Raw genomic sequence first — 25,737 nt, 5'->3', positions numbered from 1 at the left:
GGAGGCTGGGGCAGGAGAATCACTTGAACCCGGGAGGTGGAGGTTGAAGTGAGCCAAGAGCTCTAACTTATGGTTTCGGTTGAATCTAGATGTTTTGTAACAGGGGGTTTCTTGGTTACCCCCTTCTTTTCTTTTTTTTTTTCTTTGTTTTTAATGGTTCATTCTAAATCCTGGCTATCTAATCTGCCATACTGATGGAAGCAAAAGTCCCATCCAATTATTTTTTCTGTACTTACAACTATGTTTGTTCCCTACTTGCTGGATTTTCTCCTTCCCAGAACCAGATGTGGGAATTGCTTCTACACTTTGTACCTTCCCCTGTCCTTTGTTATACTCTTATGCTTACTCTGTTCTACAGCACTCACTCTATTCCCTTAACTGATACCCCACCTCTCAGTCAATAGTGATGATAGTTCCTTTTCGACTAAAGGAACACTCATTCTTTGGTTTCTTGCCAAGGACAGAATTTAGCTTATGTCTCTTTTTAAACATCTTGGGTCTCCTTCTGCTTCCTCCCATTTCTGAACACACACACACACACACACACACTCTTCTTCCTACCCATTTAAACATGTTCTCTTTGTTGGCATGTTTAAATTTTTATTCACTGACATCACTGTTTCAGCTCTCTCTCCTATGGAATTGCAATACTCTTTTTTGTTCCTTGGGATTCCAGGGTATGGCTCAGAGCTAAATTCTTCTCTTCCTCCATTTACAGCACTGCCCACATACAGTTCCATCATTTGCAGATTGATTAGTTACTTCTGCAGCTGTTGCCATCAGTTACAAATGGCTTTAGACGAAGAGATAGACATATGAAAATACTTTGCAAATTGTAAAGCCTTCTACAATGCTAAGGTCTATTCAGGCATAAGATATAGGCTATAATTTAGGCTTCAGCAGAGGCAAATGCCCCTGACTTTGATTGTGTAGAAAAAAATGTCTTAAACGCTTCTGAAGCTGAAAAGTGGTCTATACAGAAAGAGAAGTCTTTCAGGAGGAAATAGAGCACCCAGTTTAGAAGTTGCTGCCAATTTGATTCTTCCTACATTTGAATAAGCCAATCCATTTTAATCCACTAATAAAGACAAAAGAAACACTGAGAAGTCTTCCAAACTTATGTTTCTTGGTTGTTTCCATCTCTCCCAATTTGCTGTTGTGCCATAGGCTAAGAGTATAATGACCACCATGCACCCATGAAGCATGGTTTGGAAGAGTAGAAGGAATTACAGGGCTGGTAGAGAATATAAACAGGGATCTCCCAGAAGTTCATGTTAATTCAAAATAATTAATTAATCATGACAGCCAGCCTATGGTTCCAGGGATAAGAGTGGGAAGAGGCAGGTTTCCAATGTGCATATCTATGTAGAGAACTAAGAGACCTTATAGACACAGCAGAAAGAACATTGGACTAAGAATCTGAAGACTGTTCTTAACAAAAGAAAAATGGATCACAGAATTGTCCCTTGATGAAACAAGCTCCTTTCTGGCTGTGAGGTGGCCTTCCAACTCAGACACTATGATTCCCTGATCAGGACCAGTTGACATGGTTTTGTCTGAGTTGAAAAGCCAGCTCTTGGTTAACGTTTTTGGTTTGTTGGCTTATCTCAATTCCCTGGGTTTTAATATCTGTGTCTCTGTATTTGTGTGAGGTCAACCACTGTAGTTGATGTAGGGCAGCCTGTCCTTCACCAAGGCACTAACTCTATTCTGTGATATGAGAAACGCCGAAGTCCTGAAACAGCATAATAGAAGCAAGGCTGGAGTTTCCAGTGTTGCTTCTGTGGCAAGTCCCTGATTATATGCAACTTTGTCCCTTCTCTCTTTTCCACAGCACTTGCCAAACACTTCAGCATCAGGAACTCCAGAACTTTTTGATAGTGCTCTTCACACGCAAAATGCATAAGAGTAATGCCTGGTGTTCTAAACATTTCAGAATACATTTAATAAATTCTGTTTAACTCTCAGTCTTCAAGTCCCAGATTTAGGGGCACAACGAGAAAGACTTGCCGTTTGTATTCTATGGAACACTGTAACTTCCTGCTATGAGTGTCACTTCCTTAACATCTGATTGACTCCAGGCTGATGAAGTCTATGTAGTCAGTGCAGAAATTCTTCTTAATATCCCGGTGTATAACCTACAATTTAATTTTGTCATTTTCTTTCATATCATGGTTATAGATTAGATCTAGATTGGGGCTCCCCAGTTCCTTGATCCTAGAAAGGGAATCCATTGGTTTATTTTGAGTCACGCCTACTTGGAGAGTCATCTCCAAGCACTCTTGCATTCAGATGCACAGGCTTGGGCTGGGAATTGCTCCAAACCACCCTGGATCAGGACCTCTGTGGCTTTGTAGAGCTTTCCAGTGGCAAGGCTACATCTGCCTTCCATTTCCATTCCTGCCTCTAACCATCTGTCTTTCCAATTCTTCCAAAAATGGCTTCAGTCAGAAAAATAGCTCATTTGACATCTGGCCTTCCGGTTTGCTTCTCCTAGCTAAAACTTGTTTCTCCCCGAACACTAGACTGCAAACTTCCTCTTCCTGACAGGACCTAGGCCTTTTTAAATTTGGACTCCAGCGCCTAGAACAGTTCCTGGCATCCAGCAATCACTTTATATTCATTCAAAGAGTGACTGACCCTGTTTCCCTTAATGGCCACTGAATCACTGAATACAATTCACTTTTCTGTATTAGTTTTATATTGTATCTCACAATATTACTAGGACTGATCTGATTTCTTCTTTTCTCCCTCCCTTCAGTCCTCCCTCCCTCCTTCCCTCCCCTCCCTTCCTCTTTTCCTTGGGATCTCCCTGCTGAAACTGATTTATAAATTTTCCCCAGAGTGAAACCCATTTCTAAAGCAGTACTTTGGGTAAGGTTCTAAATTATAAAATATTCAAACATCCTAGTCCTATATCAACTTTTTTTAATTTTTTTTTTTTTTTTTTTTGAGACAGATTCTTGTTCTGTCACCAGACTGGAGTGCAGTAGTGTGATCTTGGATCACTGCAACCTTCGCCTCCTGGGTTCAAGCGATTCTCCTGCCTCAGCCTCCTGAGTGGCTAGGACTACAGGCGCGTGCCACCACACCCGGCTAATTTTTGTATTTTTAGTGGAGACGGGGTTTCAGCATGTTGGCCAGGATGGTCTCGATCTCTTGACCTTGTGATTCACCCGCCTCGGCCTCCCAAAGTACTAGGATTACAGGCGTGAGCCACTGTGCCTGGCCTTTTTTTTTTTTGTTTTTGAGACAGAGTCTTGCTCTGTTGCCCAGGCTGGAGTGAAATGGCGTGATTTCGGCTCATTGCAACCTCCGCCTCCTGGGTTCAAGCAATCATCCTGCCTCAGTCACCCAAGTGGCTGGCATTATAGGCGCCTGCCACCACGCCCGGCTAATTTTATTTTTATTTATTTCTTTTTAGTAGAGACGGGGTTTCACCATGTTTGCCAGGCTGGTCTCCTGACCTCAGGTGATCCACCTGCCTCGGCCTCCCATATGCTGGGATTAAAGATGTGAGCCGCCACACCCAGCCTATATCAACTTTTACGAGGTTGATGCAAATTCATCTGGTCTACATTACCTGAGGTCAGCAGTTCGAGACCAGCCCGGCCAAAATGGCGAAACCCCATCTCTACTAAAAATACAAAATTAGCCAGATGTGGTGGCAGGCGCCTGTGGTCCCAGCTACTCTGGAGGCTGAGGCAGGAGAATCGCTTGAACCTGGGAGGAGGAGGTTGCAGTGAGCCGAGATCACGCCGCTGCACTCCCATCTGGGCGACAGAGTGAGACGCCCTCTCAAAAAAAAAAAAAAAAAAAAAGAAGTTAAACACAAAAAGTCACATTTTGCATGATTCCATTTATAGGAAACATACAGAACAGATGAATCCATAGGGACAAAAAAGCAGAAAGCAGGGACTGCAAGGTGTCGGGGATAGGGAGTAACTAATTTATGGACACAGGTTTCCTTTTGGAGTGATGAAAATGTCTTCTGGAACTAGACAGAAGTGATGGTTATATAACACTGAGACTGTTATCAAATGTTACTAATAGTAAATTTTGTTATAAGAATTATACCACATAAAATATATAGTACCTGACACATAAGCATTCTAAAAACTTTACATTTTTTTAATAGCAAAATGAACAAAACTATCTCTCAAACAGGAAATCACCTAAGTATATTATTAAATACATTTTTGGGCCGGGCGCGATGGCTCACGCCTGTAATCCCAGCACTTTCGGAAGCCGAGGAGGGTGGATCACTTGAGGTCAGGAGCTCAAGACCAACTTGGCCAAGATAGTGAAACCCCGTCTCTACTAAAAATACAAAAATTAGCCAGGCATGGTGACAGGCACCTGTAATCCCAGCTACTTAGGAGGCTGAGGCATGAGAATTGCCTGAACCTGGGAGGCAGAGGTTGCAGTGAGCCAAGATCACTCCACTACACTCCAGCCTGGGCAGCAGAGTGAGACTCATCACAAAAAAAAAATTTTTTTTTAAATCACTGGAATGGTATGCAGCCTTTGAAGAGCATGAACACGACCTACAAGTACTCACATGGAAAAATGTGACATAGCGATAAAAAGCTTCGGATCAGCATATATGGTATGACTTATGCTAAGTCATGTTAAAACACACATGCTTACCGTAATTCCAGTACTTTTGGGGGCTGACGGGGGAGGATTGCTTAAGGACAGGAGTTTGAGGCCAGCCTGGGCAACATTACAAGACCCCATCTCCACAAAAAAAAAAAAAAAAAAAAAAAAAATTAGCCAGGCTTGGTGGTGCACGCCTACTAGTCCCACCTACTCAGGAGACTGAGACGGGAAGGACCACTGGAGCCCAGGAGTCTGAGGCTGCAGTGAGCCATGATGGTGCCACTGTACTCAAGCCTGGGCAACAGAGTGAGATCCTGTCTCTAAACAAAAACAAAAACAAAACAAAATAGGTCAGGCATAGTGGCTGACCCCTATAATCCCAGCACTTTGGGAGGCCAAGGCGGGTGGATCACCTGAGGTCCAGAGTTCGAGACCAGCCTGGCCAACATGGTGAAACTCCATCTCGGGAGGCCAAGGCGGGTGGATCACCTGAGGTCCAGAGTTCGAGACCAGCCTGGCCAACATGGTGAAACTCCATCTCTACTAAAAATACAAAATAAGCTGGGTGTGGTGGCGCATGCCTGTAATCCCAGCTACTCGGGAGGCTGAGGCAAGAGAATCACTTGAACCCAGGAGGCGGAGGTTGCAGTGAGCTGAGATTGCACCACTGCACTGCAGCCTGGGCGACAAAGCAAGGCTCTGTCTCAAATAAATAAATAATTAAATACAAAGAAAATAAAATACACATGTTCATGCACAGATATGTACCTAGAAAATGACTAGAAAGATAATACAAGAAAAATGCGAACAGTGATTATCTCTGGCATGAATAGCGTAGAGGGGCATGTAATGTCCCCCCCTGCCCGTTTTTTTTAAACTTCATACCCTTTTATATTGATTTTGTGTGTGTACAATATATAGCACTTTGAGGTTTTTAAATGATAAGTTCAGAGTTAACAGTGTGACATGGCAGTCAAAAAATTCAAATCTGCTCCTAGATGGCATTACTAGAAATACACAATCTAGAACATGGGAGGTAATTATCAGATTTCAGAATTAAAATGTATTGGCTTTATAACCCTTATGAGGAATGAAACTTGTCACTTTTTCAGTGTAAAAATTATTCAGTGTCCGAGTGGTTTCTGCACATGGTCAAATGGACAAGGTAAGTTCTACTTCAGAGGGTGCAGAGCACACCGGAAGTGGTCACCAAATATTTGCTGAACGTTCTGAGTCCCAAATACCGTGTAAGGCAAACGATGTTTTAAGCTTTTGTTTAGCCTTTCTCCTTAACTTGTTTAAGAATGTTTTAAAAAATTCAATTAATAGGCTGGGCGCGGTGGCTCATGCCTGTAATCCCAGACTTTGGGAGGCCAAGGCAGGCGGATCACCTAATGTCAGGAGTTCGAGACCAGCCTGGCCAACATGGTGAAACTCCGTCTCTACTCAAAATACAAAAATTAGCCAGTCGTGGTGGCGGGTGTCTGTAGTCCTAGCTACTCAGGAGGCTGAGGCAGGTGAATCGCTTGATCCTGGGAGGTGGAGGTTGCAGTGAACCGAGATTGCGCCATTGCACTCCAGCCTGGGTGAGAGTGATCGACTCTACCTCAAAAAACAAAAAACAAAAAACAAAAAAAAAAAAAAGAAAAAGAAAAAAAAAATTCAGTTAATAGAGGAGCATAAGATAATATTAAAGAAAACCCATCCACAAGCCTGAACTCTTAAAAAAAATCATTTTATTGATCCTTTACCATACAAAATTTATTCAAATTACACCCATTTGAAGTGGTAAGATCACAGCTAGAACAGGTCACCCTGTAACAAATCTATTTACAAAATCCATCATAAAAGCTTTTTTTTGTTGTTTTTTTTTACATTATATTACATATTTTCTTTTTTAAACTAGCATACAACACAAAGCTAAACTGATTAGTAGTTTGCCTACTCCCAATTTTGGGAGAAATACTTCCTTTTTACAAAATCACGTACCCCGTAGGAAAAGAAATTCCCACACCCTGACAATTGCCACCCAACTTACTCTGCAAGCCATCTTCCTTCATATCCCTCCTTCTCATACACACGAGTTGTCATGCACACACTGAATTCTTATTTTCTTTTTCCTGAAAGCTTAAGCTTTAAATACTGCAATTTTATTTACAGATCTACACGTACAACAAAAATGAAAACAAGAACCACAACAAAGAACAGAAAAACAAAAACAAAATAACACTCTTAAAAAATTACAAACCAGCTAGAAAGTATTCTGGCAGTGTTTACAAATTAATTGCTATTTTTGTACAAAATTGCTAAATAATGAAAATGTGAGTAGACTACATATCAACTTAAATAAAACGATTGCTATGCACAACTCTGTACATATAAACACATTCCTAACACTGTTTGACAGCTCATATGTTGCCCTTTATACATTTTATTTTCTAAGGCTCACGCAGTCATAATTTGCACTCTTGTAACTTTTAGCCATTTCGTGTGTGAGCTTTAATAGCAGCAACTCAATGGTACCAGGAAACCTGCATACTTAGTACTTAAGGTAACGCAAATACTGTAGTACTAACCCACTTTGTGTGCCGGATACTAAGTCAAAAAGAAAATTACTTAATGCAAACAAAATACAGTATGGACATCTAATTAATGTACACCAGTTAAGCCCAGTAACTGGAAAAAAATCTTATGCTTGAAGGAACTTTTAAGACTTATTAGTATTCCTTTCATTTTTAAAACAATAAATATGGCATTACATTATGAAAAAATTCAACAAAACACACAACAATCTAGCCAGGTGAGCTCAGTCTTTAGACTTTGGAAAAAATCAGCTTTGTGCAGCTGGCAAAGAGAATTACACAAAGCTGGAAGCAGAGGCAGCTAACCAGATGAGATAAATATGGGAAATGGGGAAAAGCTTGGCATAAATGGTTTCCCATACAGGAAAAAACCCCACAGTGCATTTCCAGTAGGCACTTAACACAAAGCTCCCTCTCCCTCCCCCACCCCAATGCTTCATCTAGGACCACACCGACATTTTGTACCAAGTCCAGTGTGTGTGAGGGGAGGAGGCCAGGGATGGAGGCTGAAGAAGAAAAAAGGAAGATAGTCTGCACCTTTGTTTTTCTTCCCAAACATACACCCACACATACCCACACAAAGAGTTTAAAGTGCTGGTGTCATCTGTCTTGACCCCACCACCACTTTGCATATTGTGGAAATCTACCTGGAGTAAACTGGCTGGGGCTCTTGTGGTTTTTTGTGTTTTTTTTTTTTTTTTCCTAAGGGATATTTTCAATTCAATTAAACATATGAGTTGAGTGCCTACTATGTGCCTACCATTGGGTCAGGCACATAGCATTTCAATTTAACTGTTCGTTTCGAGGTTTGTTCTTTATCTGACTCCCTCATTCCCGCAGTCCTTAACATCCAAAGAATGGACCAGAGATACTACGCCATATTCCCAGCGGGAGATGGCCACTGCCATCTGCCCAAGGGAAAGCCATTCTTGGACATAACTGGTAGGATTTGCAGCTGACACAAAGCCTCCAACTTGGGACACCATTCCTGAAGAGTAAAGCGGGAGATGCCCTGGCATTGTTTTGCTTCATTTTCTACGTCCCCGACTTCCCTTGGTCCAACTTATTCCTTCATAGAGGAAGGGGAACGGGGTCTGGCCAGAACCATTCCAGCCCCCGACACAGGGCTGCTCCCTGTTCCTGCCAGCTTAAGGAAATGCCACTCACACAATGGGGATGTCTTTCTCCCTAGAGGTCTCTCCATCTGACCCCATCCTGAGAAGTGGTCTCCCTGAGTGCGGTGTAAGAGAGCCCTTTCCCCTGTCACAGGGGCCCGGGAAGCCCAAGGATGGAGGGACCCATGCCTGCTGCTCCCTGGGGCTGTTACATCATCTGACCTGGTTCTCCTTTCCAATGGGCCACCCATGTCAGCAAGCCCCAGGACTGATTTGCTCCAAGCTCCCCCTCCTGGGAATGGAAGCACGATGGGACAAAGCTCCTTGCAGAGGCTGATAAACCTTAGATCACACAGGTTTAGATGCTCTGATCAGTAGAGGTTCTCTCCCTCTGCTTAAGTAATATGAATTTGCAAAAACCGCTTCAAAGTAAACAATTAAATTGAAATGGTGATGGGTGCCACAGGAATGCTTAAATGGCAGCTAAAAAAATAAAAAGTCTAAAACAATCCACAAAGAACTAAGTAGGCATTTGCTACAAATCAACTGGAAACCCACAAACACATTGGGGACAGGGGAATGGGAGTGGTTCATGGAGACAGGAAAATCCACAACAGCTTAGAGTGGCAGAACTCTACTAGTCTTCTGTATCTGCAACAAGTGTATTTGAAAACAGGTTCTTCATCCAGAAGGCTGTGGAGGTTTTCTTGACCTCCTACTGGGACACACAGTTCATAGCTTAAACTGAATTATGACAGTAATTTAAATATTCCTAAGAAGAGCTGAAGAAATCCATTTCATACTTTTGCATGACTTCAAGTTTGCATTTGCTGCAGTTCCATTCCATATTAGCAGACCCCAAAGACATGCATTCTGCGGAGAAGGCACGGCTTGAAATGCTATTAAGGAAGATTGCTGTTTCCCAGCGGGCCAGGTGGCCAGACCCCATTCTACAGCCCATCCGTCAGGCACAGCAAGCCAATCCGGGGAGGAAGGAGGAAGGAAAAGTCGGGGTGAGAGACACCTGATTGCACATTTTCTCACTTGCTGACTTAGCCAGGAGATCTTGGAGCCTGGAGCAAAGCAGGGCTTTCCCAAGGGAGCCTGCAACTGTGCGTTTAGACAATTTGTTTATTAATTTTTTAAAAAAATTCATTAAAATGTCAGCTTTCTTCTGAAGTTTGTAGTTTACTTCATGATACTCTCTTGGAGGAAGAAGGTAGGAAGGGACAACACTGCATGACAGATGTTCTGGTTCCATGATAAAAAAATATCGGTTTTTAAGGAGAGTTCACACGAAGCATAATCAACTACACATGAAGTCTTCCACCAGTGGGAGCTTTTCCAAATCGTAAGCGTCAAAGAGATCGCTGATGCCTTCCTCCTCCCCGAGGCTCAGGAGATAGTCCTCTTGCAGCAGGGGAGGCAGTAAGTTCACAAACGGTCCTTCTAGGTTGGAAGGAATTTGGTCCTCAGTCTGCTGTAAGAGGTTGGCTGGGGAGGCCAGAGGAGAAAGATTTCCCATAGAAATTGAGCAATCGCTATGTCCTGAGTTGGTTGAAGCCAAGTCTGAAAGGAAAACATCGGTGGAAACAAAAAATAAGTTAGAAAAATCAAATGAATTTTTCTGGAAGAATGTAAATGTTGCTGTTAGAAAAAAGCACGTACCTTCCGCTAATAATGACAATGAGACGACTTTATGATGCAGATCACCTTTTATGCTAACAGGTACAAAAAAGTTCCTTGCCACCCCACTCCCCCTTTTAATTTTTGAGACAGGGTCTTATTCTTTTGGCTGGAGTGCAGTGGTGTGATCATGACTCACTGCAGTCTTGAACTTCTGGGTTCAAGGGACCCTCCCACCTCAGCCTCCCAAGTAGCTGGGACTCCAGGTGTGAGCCACCATGCCTGGTTAATCTTTTTTTGTAGAGACAGGGTTTTGCCATGTTGCCCAGTCTGGTCTCGAACTCCTGGGCTCAAGTGATCTGCCTTCCTCGGCCTCCCAAAGTGCTGAAATTACAGGTGTGAGCCACCATGCCTGGCCATCTTTCTTTGGCCCTAGTCTACTCACTCATTTTTCAAATAACTACTGTCAATAAACACGAATGCAAATAGCTTCAATGATGAGAGGATAACAAGTTCAAAAACTTCTCTCTGCTATCTAGTCATTGTTTTAAGAAAATCAAAACAAAACAATATATACATACTGAAAAGTTGGCTTCCTAGTAGAAACTCACCAACTGAAAAAAGAACTTTTTTTTTTTAAGAGACGGCGTCTTGCTATGTTGTCTATGCTGGAGTGCAGTGGCTATTCACAGGCAAGCATAGCTCACTCTAACCTCGAACTCCTGGGCTCAAGTGATCCTGCCACCCCAGCCTCCCTGTAGCTGGGACTACATGCAGAATTCACTGATTTTAACTCAGTCTTTTTTGAACAACCTGCTTATTAAAAAGATCTCTAAAAATACATACAATAAGACATATCCACTTTGGATTTCTGTGGTGAAGAAAGACGGCCTTTTGTTTTACCATTTCAGGTGATGTACTTTTGCTCAGTATTAAATCAGACTTATTCACTTAAATCACCCTTATTCTTGCTGCTATATAGGGAGACACTAAGGAAAAAAATTGCATATATATCTCCTCAAGCTAGGAAATGGAAAAATATATACTGCAAAGAGCTTCCTTTGCTCTTTGCAGAGCGGGAAGGAGAAGTTAGATTTCTTTTATTTTCTTTTCTTTTTTTGAGATGGAGTCTCGCTCTGTTGCCAGGCTGGAGTGCAGTGGCGGATCTTGGCTCACTGCAACCTCTGACTCCCTGGTTCAAGTGATTCTCCTGCCTCAGCCTCCCGAGTAGCAGCGATCACAGGCACGTGCCACCATGCCCAGCTAATTTTTGTATTTTTAGTAGAGACAGGGTTTCACTGTGTTGGCCGGGACGGTCTCGATCTCCTGACCTTGTGATCCGCCTGCCTCGGCCTCCCAAAGTGCTGGGATTACAGGTGTGAGCCACCGCGCCTGGCAAGACTTACTTTCCTAGGGTTCTCCTCCCATATCCTTTCCCCATCTCACTGGGTGGGAAAATAAGACAAAAATTCTCCAACAAAGCCTTTTCTCCTCAAACCTTTTTCATTTCCCTCTCTGATGAGCTCTGCAGTGTGATTCAAAGGTGTGTGGCCAAGTGTCTCTGATGATCCAACAAGATAGTTCACAGCTTTGCTCCTCACTTTAGCTGGTTTTCAAAAATGCTGCAAGGAAAGTTCTCTGCCAATAGCAAAAGCCTGAAGCGACTCCATAAGTGGGTGAAGGAGCCGTTTTTCCCAAATCATTATTTTCTTCTGCAAACCAGTCAGAATGTCTTTTAAAACATGTTACCTAATACCAATAGAAGTTTGTGTTTCTTGCCTAGGCTTGTAGTTCCAATACAGATGGTTCTAGTCACCCTCATTTTCAACATAGTTTCTAAAAGACCAAAGAGGAGTTTTTACCTTTGGAAGCGGGTTTAGGGATATTCCCATTGTGGTCTTGGTTGTTTGTTTTCATTGGACTGTGTGTTTCAGTCTCTTCTGGACATAAGTAAACCTCAATGGGCCCTTGGGTACTTGCCAAATGTATTTGTAGGCTCTATGAACAGAAGTGGGAGAAGTTCGAATCAGAAGTTCTTTTAGAAATAAAAGCCATAGTAATTCTTATCTAAAAATGGAAAGTAAGAATAATGTTCATTTTTCACTTGCTTTTTCCCTACTAGTTCAACTCTATGAAAGACTGTCATCCTCTAGAGCAGGGGTCAGCAAACCACAGCCTAAGGGCCAAATCCAGTTCACCAAGTGGCTTTGTAAATAAAGTTTTATTGGAAGAGAGTCACACCCATTCCCATTGTTTATTATTGCCTCTGGCTGTTTTCATATTACAATGTCAGAGGTGCACAGTTGAATAGTCTAGACACAGGCTGTACAGCTCGCAAAACCAAAAATATCTACTATCTACCTGGCACTTCAATGAAAAAGTTTGCTGAGTCCTGCCCTAGAGAAAGAAAACTCTTTTGGGGGGGCTTGAGGGAGAGGGGAGTCATTCTGAAAATAGCGCAATGGGTGAGGTGAATTGTGTTCTTTGGATATATTCTTTTTCTGCAAATTATTACAAGGTCCTTTAAGTGTTCCAAATTCAGTATTTCCATGTTATTGTTCCTTTATGGTAGGACTTTTTCATGTTGAACTGTATACTGATGAATAGTATTCTTAAGTGCTAGGAACTGCATCTGTTAAGAGAATGCAGCGTACTAACATTTAAAAATCTTTTTCATTTAGGTCAAAGAGCTATTATTATCTTTTAAGGTAAGAAGTCTACCCTAGATGGAAGCGTGTAACTTTCATTCTCTTTTTATCTCCTATGCATTTTCTTTTTACTACAACTCTTTATGTTATAGTTGTAGTCTAGGCCTCTATTATCCAACTATATCTGAAAATTATAAAAATATGCCCCCTACTTTCTTACAATATTCTAGTCTATCAGCTAACCCAAAGCCCCATTTGATCTCTCAAAATGTTATAAGTTAGGAAGAGACTTTAAAACATTTATATATCTGTTTGTGGTAGGGACTGTATAAAGGATAATCAATATAAACTTTCCAAAGTGATTCAAATGGATCAAAACCATCTGATGACAAATTATGAAAAAGAGAAAGTACAAGAGGGACAGGGTAGCGTATACCACTTTGAACTGAACATCCTGCTAGGTCAAAGTTAGGTTGTTTGAATACTCAGTGAACATCAAACCACTGAAATGTTTTAAAATGCATGGTTAAGTAAAATAAATGGGAAAGAACCAAGAAGTTCATAGGAGGGGGACAGATTTTAACTATGAGTCAATGAGTCATTCAATTTCAGGCATTCCAAAAAGATCTTTGCAGATGAACAAAGACGCTGTCTCCTTACCTCTATTGAGTCAGGCACTTCAAGTCTTGTTTCTGGAGGGGCTTTCACAACTATAACAGTTTGGTCTTTAAGGCCACTAATTTTTCGAATATCTTGATATGTAACATAAGCTAACGTAAAGAGTGTCAAGGAATCTTCCATCTAATTACCTCAGATATAAGTATGATGAAAATGACAAAATAGATGCAAGGAAAATTTTAAAGTATTTTATGACTTAGAAGTATGCATATATGGCCAGGCGCGGTGGCTCACGCCTGTAATCCCAGCACTTTGGGAGGCCGAGGCTGGCAGATCACGAGGTCAGGAGATCGAGACCATCCTGGCTAACACGGTGAAACCTCGTCTCTACTAAAAATACAAAAAACTAGCCAGGTGTGGTGGTGGGCGCCTGTAGTCCCAGCTACTTGGGAGGCTGAGGCAGGAGAATGGCGTGAACCCAGGAGGCGGAGCTGGCAGTGAGCTGAGATCACGCCACTGCACTCCAGCCTGGGTGACAGAGCGAGACTCCTTCTCAAAAAAGTATGCGCATGTCTCCCCTTCTGGATCTGCAAATGTTTAGGGTCTCCCATGAATCTTCATTTCTGGTTGACACTCAAAACAACTAAAGAAATGAATAGCTTTATCCTACCCATTTCTAAAAAGACTATGGCTATTTAAAATATTAAACATAGAAACAGAATAGTTAAAATAAATGAGCATATGAAAATCAAAAACTAAGTGGTCAGAAATTTTATCTTGAAGCCAGGGTCCTTTGTAGCACAGGCATTCCATGAACTCCAATAAAGTGTTCTGTCACTCAAACTGAATGACGGCAGATTCCAATTTGCAGGAAAAAAAAATGTAATCTCTATTAGCCATAATTTTTTTGAAACTCCAGTTACTTCTATCTATAAGCAAGTGTCAGCAGCCACCAAATAAATAAATAAGTAACAAATATATTAGTGGAGGAACTCAGAATACTGCTCAGGCAGACAGCGCCTACAGAAAAAAGTGTCATTATTTCTGTTAGAAAAATTATCCTTTGTGTGATACTATATTAACTCTATCAATATTTCAGTGTTCATGAGGAAGAAAGCAGTTTCCAGGTGCTCTGCGACTTGAATGAATTTGAGAAACACTGATTTAGGAAAAGAGAAAAGAATAATATCTCAGTATTCTTGGTAGTTATTTCTTTTTTCTTTTTGAGACAGAATCTTGCTCTGTCACCCAGGCTGGAGTTCAGTGGCCCAATCTCACCTCACTGCAACCTCCGTCTCCGGGGTTAAATGATTCTCATGCCTCAGCCTCCCAAACAGATGGGACTACAGGCGTGTACCACCACACCTAGACAATTTTTTTATTTTTAGTAGAGATGGGGTTTCACCCTGTTGCCCAGGCTGGTCTTGAACTCCTGCACTCAAGTGATCTGCCTGCCTCCAGCCTCCCAAAGTGCTGGGATTACAGGTGTAAGCCACGGCGCCCGGCCTTGGTCGTTTTTTCTAAGCACTGAACAATTCTTTTAAATGTCCTGACAGCCAAGCCTAAAAGGCTATCATGAAAGAATATGGTACTTACGACATGACAAGAGTATTCAAGTGACCTTGACACTTGGCATGAAAAGAGAAAAGTCTGCATGGCTTTCTTATATAAGGGACATGGAGTAAACAATTAATGTACAATATCTTTAGCCAGTTATTATTTTTTATATGAACCCACAAAAAATTCCTAGGATAAAACAGCAAGTAATAAACCAATGAAGGCATTTCAGCAGGTAGTATAATGTATTTAATGGCTGAAAGAGTCTGTGATCTAATATGTTTAATATAAAAAAAGGAGGGGGGGCTTAGAGACCCTAGAATAAATCATGTCCTTTACGATAGTAGCTTTTTTTTTTTTTTTTTTGAGACGGAGTCCCACTCTGTCACCAAGGCTGGAGTGCAGTGGCACGATCTCAGCTCACTGCCACCTGTCTCCCAGGTTCAAGCGATTCTCCTACCTCAGCCTCCCGAGTAGCTGGGATTACAGGCGTGAGCCACCGTGTCTGGCTGTAGTAGCTTCTTATTAGAAACTCAATGCAGCTATGGAACTTCTACTCCAGAAAAAAAGCACATTCACACGAAATCTGCATACACATGTAGGGGATCTATCACAGACTATCTCCTTCAAATCTTTACAGTTGAGATGATGGCTAATTCAGTGTTGAGCTTGTAGTGGCTGCTCTTGCAGGATTCTGGGTTTTAGGTCACTACATAACCCATCAAAGAAGCCAACTGATGCCTTTATAGAGGGCCAGGAAGTTCTGATTTTTTACTGAGAACCCTGGAAAAAACTGACAACCAGGTACTTACACTACAGCTCACTGTCAAAAAGCTGTATGACAAGAACTTATTAAAATAAAAACTCATCGCTTCTTGGCCTTTTGGCTAAGATCAAGTGTAAAAGAAAAACTCATCTACAATTACTCAACATGCTGCAGGAAGGAAAATTTCAACACATTTGTGAACAAGCTGTACCAATTTCGGAACTGAATGGTGAACTGAAATAAATTGTGCAAATATATTTTCTAATCTTACAAACTTAAAAGTGCTTCCTTTGTGGCTCCCTCCTGAATTTATTCCTTGGGTTCAAAGTTCCCTGCAAGGAAGCTTTCATTTTCTGCAACAAAGGCCCCAGAGGAAGCTAATATAGGTGACAATGCCATAAGCCACATGTCCCGGAAGGCTGCCAATCACATATAACCACCCATCTCTTCCACAGTGGGGCTCCCAACCAATGAATGAAACAGCCCAACTGTTGGTTTCTTCCCCTGTAAACCCACTCTGCCCACCACTGGGGGTCCAAATCACTACACCTCTCTTCCATCTCACTAATTATCGGCTGACAAGGTTAATTCTTTGGTCAACAGGAAAGGAACAATTGCAGGTTTGAAAAACTGCCAACATTGGAAGAAAATAAATATCTCCATATTCTCCAAGGGGGAGTCTGTTAAAGATGAGACACTAGAAGAATCTGGGCAGAACATATTTTATTTTTTGTCAAATAATGGTAGATATGGAATCATCAGAAGTTTGGAAAGAAAACTAGAGCTGGGATAACTTACAGTATTTTTTTTGTCTTCTTCTAATAACTGAGAATATTGGCAAGTCTTGTTTGACATAATGAGGCAATCTCTCTCTTACTTTGTCTGTAGTGAGATGATGAAGAGCAAGTTTTCCTGAGATCATCAATAGATTGTCAGGAAGTTGAGAACAAGAACTGATCTTTTGTATTTTTATTTCCAAGGACTAATGTTTGTAGTGGAACAGATGAATTGAGAGGGGTTTCTCAGGTCTTGGGGTGCTTTTGAAATCAGTTTTTGTATTGGGAATCAGCAGAATGCACTTTAAGAGTTATAGTATGATTTTTCTTTACTCTTTCAAGCCCTTCAACTATAGCCCAATCAGATAGATTCAACCAATTTCAATTGCTACGATATCTGATGAAAAGAAAATAGAATGTGAGAACCCCAACAGTGACAGCTAACACCCACCAAAAATCTGGGAAGCCAAAGACGAATCTGCTTAGTGTTGTCATTAATATTAATACTGACACCTTATGTATCTTTTAATAGTGTGGGCTTACGCTACGAGTGTACCCATATGTCTCAACCACACATGAAAAAATGCTTTAAAAAACAGTTCCCACCTGGTATCAAAATAGATAATAATAGGATGGAGTTGGTGACTATCTTACCATAAATACTGATTTTTTAGGCAAAGCTAACTAGGTTTGCACACACACGCGCATACACACACACACACACAAGCAGGCACACAGGTACTCATTTGCATGACATCAGAATAATAATCTACCTCGTGCGTAAGTCAGATTATCAACTCTGGAAATAGTCTAGGAAGCACTAACCCCCAGAGAACCGGCGGCACAAAGGATATCTTTGATTCTCTGAATCCTCGGTTAACAGTTTGAGGTCCAGGGTGCAGCTTTGGATCAGTTCATCTAATTTCTTCTCTTCCTGACTGAGCTCGGTCACTTCTTTTGACAGGCCTTGACACTGGGCCAGCATGCCCCCATCCTCAGACAGACTGCAGCCCCTAGAAACCCAAACACAGACTCTTCATGGCTACTTATGGGAGGGAGGGGAAGGAGAAATGATCCTTTGGGTAAATGTCTCCTCTTGACATAGGAGGTCACATTGCTTGTTAGCCAAGTGTTAAAATTAGAACATTTATACATATATATATGTATATATATTTTTTTCATAAATACAGTTCTGCACTTTTCAAAGCATAGAGATTTAGTGAAAGCGCACTGCTATTTTCAGGATTCTTTCCTCCAGGGGAGGTCTACTTCTTCAGAAGGTTCAAATTCAGAAGGCAAAAGAAGGCAACCACCTTCCTCCCTTGCCCCATGGCTCCCAGGTGGTGGGGGAAGAAAGGGGAAAAAGGATAAAAAGATAGAGAAAGACAGAGAAGATGGAATGGTTCAAAATTAAAAACAAAAAAACAAAAACCCATCCAAAACAGCATCAAAAACCCAGGTAATTACTGAGGGTCTTATACCAACAACTAAAAAGAAAAGAAAGTAAAGGAGACAGATGTATGTGATGTATGCAAGAACTGAGACCAGCACACAATATGTTTCTCTAAACCAGAGGCCAAAATGGGTCACTAAACTGTCAACAAAATTTTAAAAAGTGCAAAAAAGGTGCCTATTCATCTTCTATCTGAATTAGTGTTTTTCAAAGCCCTCCTGTAACAGGATTATTCCTTCCAAAATGCTTTAATAATTCACTACTGTGCTTATAGTAGCTATTTAGATGCTCTAAAATTCACAAAATATATTACATATGTAAGCAAACGTGTGGGTGTATAAGTATCACGCTACCATCCCCGCTCTACAGACAAAACGGAGGCATTTAAGTCTTGCCTTAATTTACCCAGAAAGTGAGTTAATCTGCTATGAGAACCATGGATAAAGATATTCTGTAACTACGCAGTTGTACATATACACATAGATAACCCATAAGCCATCATCTCCAGATTCTTATTCGAAACAAGCTGAAGACGTGTACACATCTGTCAGATACACATGTGGGTGCACACAGACATCCACCTAACAGACGAACAGCAGTCTACTTTCCAATTGCAGGGACCTCTTTAAGGATGCCCTTGCTGGATGCTCATCAACTATAAATCCTTTTATCTCTGACAGTATCTAAACAAAGTCTCTTTGTAAAGAGACTTCGAACTTCTGGCTTAGAAGCTGAGGAGGGAAGAGAGAACGAGAGAGAAGAAAACAGTAGGACAGAAAAGAAAAGAATGTGTGGGCGTGGATGTGAAAGCGGGAACTAAGAAACCAGGCAGTTTGAAATGACCCCCTCAGAGCCGGGGCATGGGGAGGACTCCTACTCACATCCATTGGACGTTGTTTTTAGACTTCTTCTTAATGAGGTGGATGCCTTCCAGAACGTTGGTGATATCATAAATCCTTCTCTTTTGCACTTTTAGCACTTCTGCTGCCTTGTTCAAATCCAAGACCCCATCGGGTGACTGGCTCAGGAGCTGAATGAACTTCTTGGTGAGCAGACCAAGAGACGTATCATACCGCGTTTTTTCTGAGGGAGATTTTGGAGCTTAAAGAAAAACAAAAACCGAGCGGGTGGGGGATAGGGGGAAAGGTAAAGAAATGAAGGGTGTCTTTGCAGTCAAGCAAGCTCTCTTTCCCACTGCAGCCAAAGTATTAGTATCTGAAGCAAGGCTGTCGTTGCTGTTGTTGTTGGCAAGTCATAGAAAGCTATGAAAGTTTTTTATTAGAACAGGAAGGGATGGTAAAAATTCCAGGGTTTGATTAAAGCATTTCACCTTGAATTTCTCAAGAGTTTCCACCTTGGCTTACACTATTCCCTGGCTCTAATGAAGAATTTACACATAGCAGGTGCTAAAAAATATCTGTCAAATGAATGAAAGAGTGCTGTGGCCTCAGGGGACCAGCACACATGAGGCCTATGGTGATGGAGCCAGGCTATGAGTCTCACTAGCACTGCAGGACAAGGTCTTAAACAGACCCATCTCAAATGGCCTTTCAGGCTCTGGTATCTGTGTGCGCGTTTATCACCTGTTCACCAATTTTCCAAATAATGCTTCATTTTGATAAATAATTACCTGGAAAAGTCTTCTGCCAAATCTCCCCATCTCTCTTAAAGGAAATTTCCTTACTTAATATTGTACTTGTTCCCCCATAGGTGCACAGGTCAAGGTTTTAATTTAGTGTCACACAATCTGTGGATTGCCTAATGCATGAACTACAGGAAGAGAGAGAACAAAGTCTAATTTAGCCCTTATGTTAAATGCAAACACATACATAATGGGACTAGTTGGCTATTTCTAACCTATGTTTCTCTGTCTCCCACAAGAAACGGTAATAGTATTTGATAGAAAGAGAAACAGCCTGCAATTTATTGGGCTCAATCAATTCTTACGCTACCATATGCTGAGCTGGAGACTGAGGTCGGCACAGACACTGGTGACTCTGGCATAGTCCGTGGACATCCAGTTTGCCTCAGACTCTGAAGCAATGTCCATTAAGGGAAGTTAAAATTAAATTTGATATAGAATGATGCCAAAAGCTCGTATTCCGAGTTGAAAAATGAAACTGCATACAGTTAAAAGAAGCCTTCCCTTATGGTACCAGTGTGACTCTGTAGCCTTTCACTGGTTGTCTGCTGACATTGTATTTATTTTTTTGGATAAGCACAGAAAGAAATGAAAAAGAACAAAACATGCCAGAATTATTCACACCTTGGCATCCTTCCGGCCATAAGCTTTGAAAGTTGGAAATGCCACACCAAGGAGAATAAGGAAAGAGATGAAAAGATCCTTACTTTTTGGACTATCTGGACTTCGTAGTGCAGCTCTTCCTTTGCCCTTGGGGGTTTTTAAACCATCTGAGAGGTACTGATGACCGCTTTCTCCTAGCTCCAGCCTTCGCTTTGCCTGTAATAAGAAAGTGCGATCTCTCGTCACCGGTCATATGGACAAGAACAAGAAGGGAGGCAGTTTGTGGGCTGGCCTGCCAAATGCTGCAGGCTCATGCCAGCTCTCACCCCTCTGCTCCACCCCACTCAGCATCTTGTCGTTCCCTAGAGCCAGGATTCTAGCATTGTAGGCCGGGTTGTCATGCACACTCTCTTCACCTGCCGTGATCATCCGTCCACACCCAGCTGGACAAACACAGCGATCCTTCAGCATTAGATTCAGGAGTCACTTTGTTCATTGATTCAACACATCATGTGCCTGGCATGGGGCTGGATGCTAAGAATATCACAGGCGCCATGAGGCTTAAATTCACTTTCCACAGTGAGTCTTTCCTGCCCATCTCCCATTCTCTGACCTGGGTTGGACCCCCTTCCTTGTGCTCCCCAAACACTCTGTGTTTATTTGTATCACAACACTTATTCGGTATTACTGTAAGACTTATCTGTTTCTCATTTCCTTTAAGGCAGGGACTGTTTCCCATTTATCTTTGTATACCCAGTGCTTGGCACAGAGCCTGGGTTTCTGTAGATTTTCAATCACTCTCTCTATATACTGTATATTCAATGAGAGAAAGGGTGATTGGATCGTAACACAACTAGTCACAGACTACAAACGGTCCTTCATCGGGAAAACAAATACTGCAAACATGCAGTCTTGGGCTTCAACCAGTATTACTTTCTCCATTTTCTCATCAAGCCTGGCAAATGAGAAGCCCTTATCTAAGTTTTTAATTTAACTCCAATTAAATTTTAAAATATCCACATAGTGTCTTCCAGGTACCTAGGCAATGGGCTTAGCAAACAAGATAGATAAGGGGCTTCGAGTCCAAGAGAAAAGATAGATGGTTAAGCAGTTGTTAAGTACTAATTGTATGGGTATGACAGGTGTTTTAGAAAATAAATGGCACCAACTGGACACTCAGCACAAAAATATGTATTTAGGCTCATTTTCAGGCAGATTCTTCTAATGAGGAGATTTGCAGTTTCTTTCTTTCTTTTTTTTTTTTTTTTTAAGACAGTCTTGCTCTGTCGCCCAGGCTAGAGTGGAGTGGCGCGATCTTGGCTCACTGCAACTTCTGCCTCTGAGTTCAAGTGATTCTCCTGCCTCAGCCTCCCCAAGTAGCTGGGACTGCAGGTGCACGCCACCACTCCCAGCTAATTTTTGTATTTTTAGTAGAGACGGGGTTTCACCATGTTGGCCACGCTGGACTCGAAGTCCTGATCTTTGGTGATCTGCCCACCTTGGCCTCCCAAAGTGATGGAATTACAGGCGTGAGCCACTGTACCCAGCTGAGATTTGCAATTTCAAAACAACTCCCCGTGATGTGAAAACGTAAGTAATAACTTATCAGCGGAAGCTAGATATTCAGCCCCTCTATGGAAAGTTACCAGCTAACCCTGCACCGTCTACTACGATAGCCACTGGTTACTAGCTCATCCAAACTAACATGTGCTATAATTGTAAAATACATAATGAATTTCGAAGACTTAGTACAAAACAGGGTAAAATATCTCAACAATTTTAGTAGTGATCACATGTTAAATGAAATAAATAAAATACAACTGACCCTTGAACAACATGGGTTTGGACTGTCTGTGTCCACTGATTTTACTTTTTTAGAGACAGGGTCTTGCTCTGTCGCCCAGGCTGGAGTGCAGTGGTGTGATCTCAGCTCACTGCAACCTTGTCCTCCCAGGCTCAAGGAATCCTCCCATCTCAGCCTCCTGAGCAGATGGGACCACAGGTGCACACCATGATGTCTGGCTAATTTAAATTTTTTTTTTGGTAGAGATGGGGGCCTCTGTATGTTGCCCAGGTTGGTGTTGAACTCTTGGGCTCAAGTGATCCTCCTGCCTCATCCTCCCAAAGTGCTGGGATTACAGGCGTGAGCCACTGCACCCAGCCATGAGTGTGTCCACCTATATGTGGGTTTTCTTCCTCCTCTGTCATCCCTGAGACAGTAAGACCAACCCCTCCTCTTTTCTTTCACCACAGCTTCCTCAATGTGAAGATAACCAGGATGAATTTTATGATGATCCACTTCTAGTAATGAATAGTAAATATATTTTCTCTTCCTTATGATTTTTTTTTCATCCAGCTGCTTTACATGCCCATATGCCTTCTACACTTTGAACCCTGGACCAAGTTCAGCTGCTAGGAAATGCAAATTCTAGAGCATACCTAAGATGCATTGGATCAGAAACTCTGGGAATGGGGCTGAGCAATCTAACAGGCCTTCCAGGTGATTCTGATACACCTTAAAGTTGGAGAAACCTGGCTTTAGATCGTAAGGGAAAAGAGTAAGACACTCAGGCAAAGCCCGGCTCTGGCCAGCATGGCCTATTTCACACACCCTCACCTCTAGTCCTGCTTGGCCGATGAGGGAAATCTATCCTGTGGATTCCACTTTCATTCATTCCAAACTTTCTTTTATTGATAACATTTTCTCTCTAACTTAATTGTAAGAATACAGTATATAATACATATACCATACAAAATGTGTTAATTGACTGTTTATGTTATTGGTAAGGCTTCCAGTCAACAGTAGGCTATTAGGGCTAGGTGCACGGATCACACCTGTAATCCCAACTACTCAGGAGGATGACTTGAGGCCAAGAGTTCAAGACCAGCCTGATCAACGTAGCAAGACCCCCATCACTAAAATAATAATGAAAACCCCAAACAACAGGCTATTAGTTAAGTTTAGGGAAGTCAAAAGATCTATCTAAATTTTTGACTGTGTCAGGTCACCTCTAACCCCAATGTTGTCAATGGGTCAGATGTAGCATTAAAATTATTTCATCTGTTTCTTTACATATATATTTTACGATGTGGCTTGCCTCAGTGGCACACCTTATCTTTCTACTGCAGTGCTGAGTCAAACATCACTCTAATGGCTCCGGAAGGACAATCTGCTTGCTGGACTTGTGTGGGCCTGCTGTGGTTGGTCTAGCAAACATTCCGTCTTTATCAGGCAGAAGCTCCCTGTTTGCTCCTTGGGGAGCCATCCCTTTCCTAGTCTAAGCGCATCTGTGCACACAGGTGATCCAGGCCTGGCTAATCATTGTGTCCCATCCTGCCCTCGCCGCCCCCACCGCGAACAGGTTGAATGGCTCATGACCAAGGCTGGAGGAGCAAAGGCTAACCCCAGGAATGTTTCTGGAACTATCTGGCAAGAAGCGGGTATGTCTTTTCAGTAAGGTTGGTAAGTGAGGAGCCTAAAGCTGCCTGAGAATGGGGCCTCCCCAGCGGAAAGCAGAGTGGAGAGAAGGAGAGAGAGGGGTCTGAGACCACCACTCAAAACTGTGGCTCTGGTCATGCCCTGGGGGCAACTGTTCATTCCCAGACTTTCCAGTTACATTAGCCAATAAACTCTCCTTTTTGCTTAAAGCATTTTTTTTTTTTTGAGACCCGGAGTCTTGCTCTGTCACCCAGGCTGGAGTGCAGTGGTGCGATCTCAACTTATTGCAAGCTCCGCCTCCCGGGTTCATGCCATTCTCCTGCCTCAGCCTCCCTAGTAGCTGGGACTACAGGCGCCTGCCACCACACCCGGCTAATTTTTTATATTTTTAGTAGAGGCAGGGTTTTACCATGTTAGCCAGGATCGTCTTGATCTCCTGACCTCGTGATCTGCCTTCCTCGGCCTCCTCAAGTGCTGGGATTACAGGCGTAAGCCACCGCGCCCGGCCGCTTAAAGTGCTTTGAGTCGGGAACCTAGAATTGTGCTGTTGCCAGTGACAGCTTATGGAACTGGCTGAGTCAAGATGGCTATGGTGTGACAGGGAGTTGGCAGGCCTTGTTAGAGAGTGGCAGAGTGTGTTGGTCACTTCTTGTGACTGCCAGGAAGATACTACAGATAGAGAGAAACTTCATCTGAGGCTGGCCCGCCTGAAAGAAAACAGCTTTGCTATGGAGGCCTTCTCTACAGAAAGCAATCTAAGGAGACATAGAGCTGTATTCTCTGCCCAAATTAAAGTCAACAGATGGGCTGGGCACGATAGCTCACGCCTGTAATCCCAGCACTTTGAGAGGCCGAGGTAGGCAGATCACCTGAGGTCAGGAGTTTGAGACCAGCCTGGTGAAACCCTAACTCTACTAAAAATACAAAAATTAGCCCGGCATGGTAGCATGCACCTGTAGTTCCAGCTACTTGGGAGGCTGGGGCATGAGAATTGCTTGAACCTGGGAGGTGGAGGTTGGTGCCCCGGCAATCCAGCCTGGATGACAGAGAAAGACTCTTGTCTCAAAAAATAAAAATAAAGTGAACAGAAAGAAGGCAAACTTGGAAAAGAGTCTGGGACCCAGAACTCCTAGGGACCTAGGGCTGTGCCTCAGCAGTAAAGAACCACCCACTGGCCAGCAGGCTGGGGGCATATTAGTTTTGTCTCTGCCTCCCAGGCTGCTGTTTCAGACTGCCATGAGGCAAAGGCCTATGGAAGCATTAAACTGTAGGTTAGGGAAATTTCCAGAGGTCTGCTGCTAAGTGACTGAGAACCAACTTCGAAAGACCAGGATTAGTCTTCATGTGTAACTCTAGTTACTAAGCACCAAACCATAAATTGATCAAATCTGAATGCTAGATGGACAAGCTGCTAAAATTGCAAGGCACTTTTATTGCGAGAGAATCACTAAGTCTAGAAAGTGAAGGCCCATGATGTTGAACCTCTAAGGAAATCAATCACTAGGTCCAAAAGCCACACCAGAAATAAGTGAGGTGTGAAGAAGGGGCAGCCCCAGAATTCCTCCCAGGAGGTGGAACTCGGGGTGGACTTACACGCTCTACAAACTGCTGTCCCTGTTGAGGACATGACAAGAAGCAGGAGGTGAGCACTTTATGTCATTTCCCCTTTTCAGAAGGGAGGTTCCTGTTGGGTTATCCTGTTATTTTTCCTCCCCTGTTTAGTGAACAGGGAGGGTGGAACTGGATTTGTGGGGACCACATATTACCTGTTTGGTCTCAGATCTGAACGTGGGTGCAATAATTAGAATCTCTTGAAAAAGGGCTAAGAATTTTGATATTTGATGGAGCAGCATTATTTTAATGCTTAACTTAGCAAATTCAAGCACACATGCCTGGTAAAACAAAAAACTGTATGACAGGATTTAAATAGTGTGGGTGAGCTCTGTCTACACTACCCTGCCCTGGGCTGAGCACCAGGGTAGATGGAAATCTCTTCTCTTGGTCATCTCAATTTTTGTTAGTTCACAGCGTGAGCATCATACTGATCGGAGAGGTATTTATTGTTTATGCACAGATCTTTACATTACATGGCCCCTACCAGTAAAACAATCAACTTATCCAGTAATCAACAGAAGGACGGGCCATTTGGTCCCAAGCAGTGGTAAAGCCTGGCTCTGTGAGATTCTGTGTGGAACTCCATGTGGCACCTTCCGGCAGTACTTTCAAGGGTAACTTGTACTATAAACAAGCTATGTGCTAATGTTAAAACCTCAGCCCCATGGACGGTAACATGCCTCTGCAATGAAACAG

The 25,737-nt window shown here is 42.5% G+C and overlaps 1 protein-coding gene across 3 annotated transcripts in view; it reads right to left on the bottom strand.

Annotated features, from left to right (window-relative positions):
* Nucleotides 1–6,318: 6,318 nt before the first annotated feature.
* The window catches only part of E2F3 (E2F transcription factor 3), a 91,463-nt gene continuing 72,044 nt past the window's right edge, over nucleotides 6,319–25,737 (bottom strand). For 2 of the 3 annotated variants that reach the window (XM_063725374.1, XM_063725375.1), the window contains exons 2-7: nucleotides 20,093–20,204; nucleotides 18,625–18,826; nucleotides 17,145–17,303; nucleotides 13,234–13,348; nucleotides 11,788–11,923; nucleotides 6,319–9,868 (exon numbers count right to left, since the gene is read on the bottom strand). In XM_063725374.1, the coding sequence (XP_063581444.1) occupies nucleotides 9,606–9,868; nucleotides 11,788–11,923; nucleotides 13,234–13,348; nucleotides 17,145–17,303; nucleotides 18,625–18,826; nucleotides 20,093–20,204 (987 nt within the window). In that variant the 3' untranslated portion in view covers nucleotides 6,319–9,605. Of the gene's footprint in view, nucleotides 9,869–11,787; nucleotides 11,924–13,233; nucleotides 13,349–17,144; nucleotides 17,304–18,624; nucleotides 18,845–20,092; nucleotides 20,205–25,737 lie in introns of all 3 variants that reach the window. The other variant, XM_054557267.2, reaches the window with a different exon arrangement.

Source organism: Pongo abelii, chromosome 5 (assembly GCF_028885655.2).
Source record: "Pongo abelii isolate AG06213 chromosome 5, NHGRI_mPonAbe1-v2.0_pri, whole genome shotgun sequence".
Classification (NCBI taxonomy): domain Eukaryota; kingdom Metazoa; phylum Chordata; class Mammalia; order Primates; family Hominidae; genus Pongo; species Pongo abelii.
Note: the sequence above shows the minus strand (reverse complement) of the source record. Positions and strands in the feature narration are given on the sequence as shown.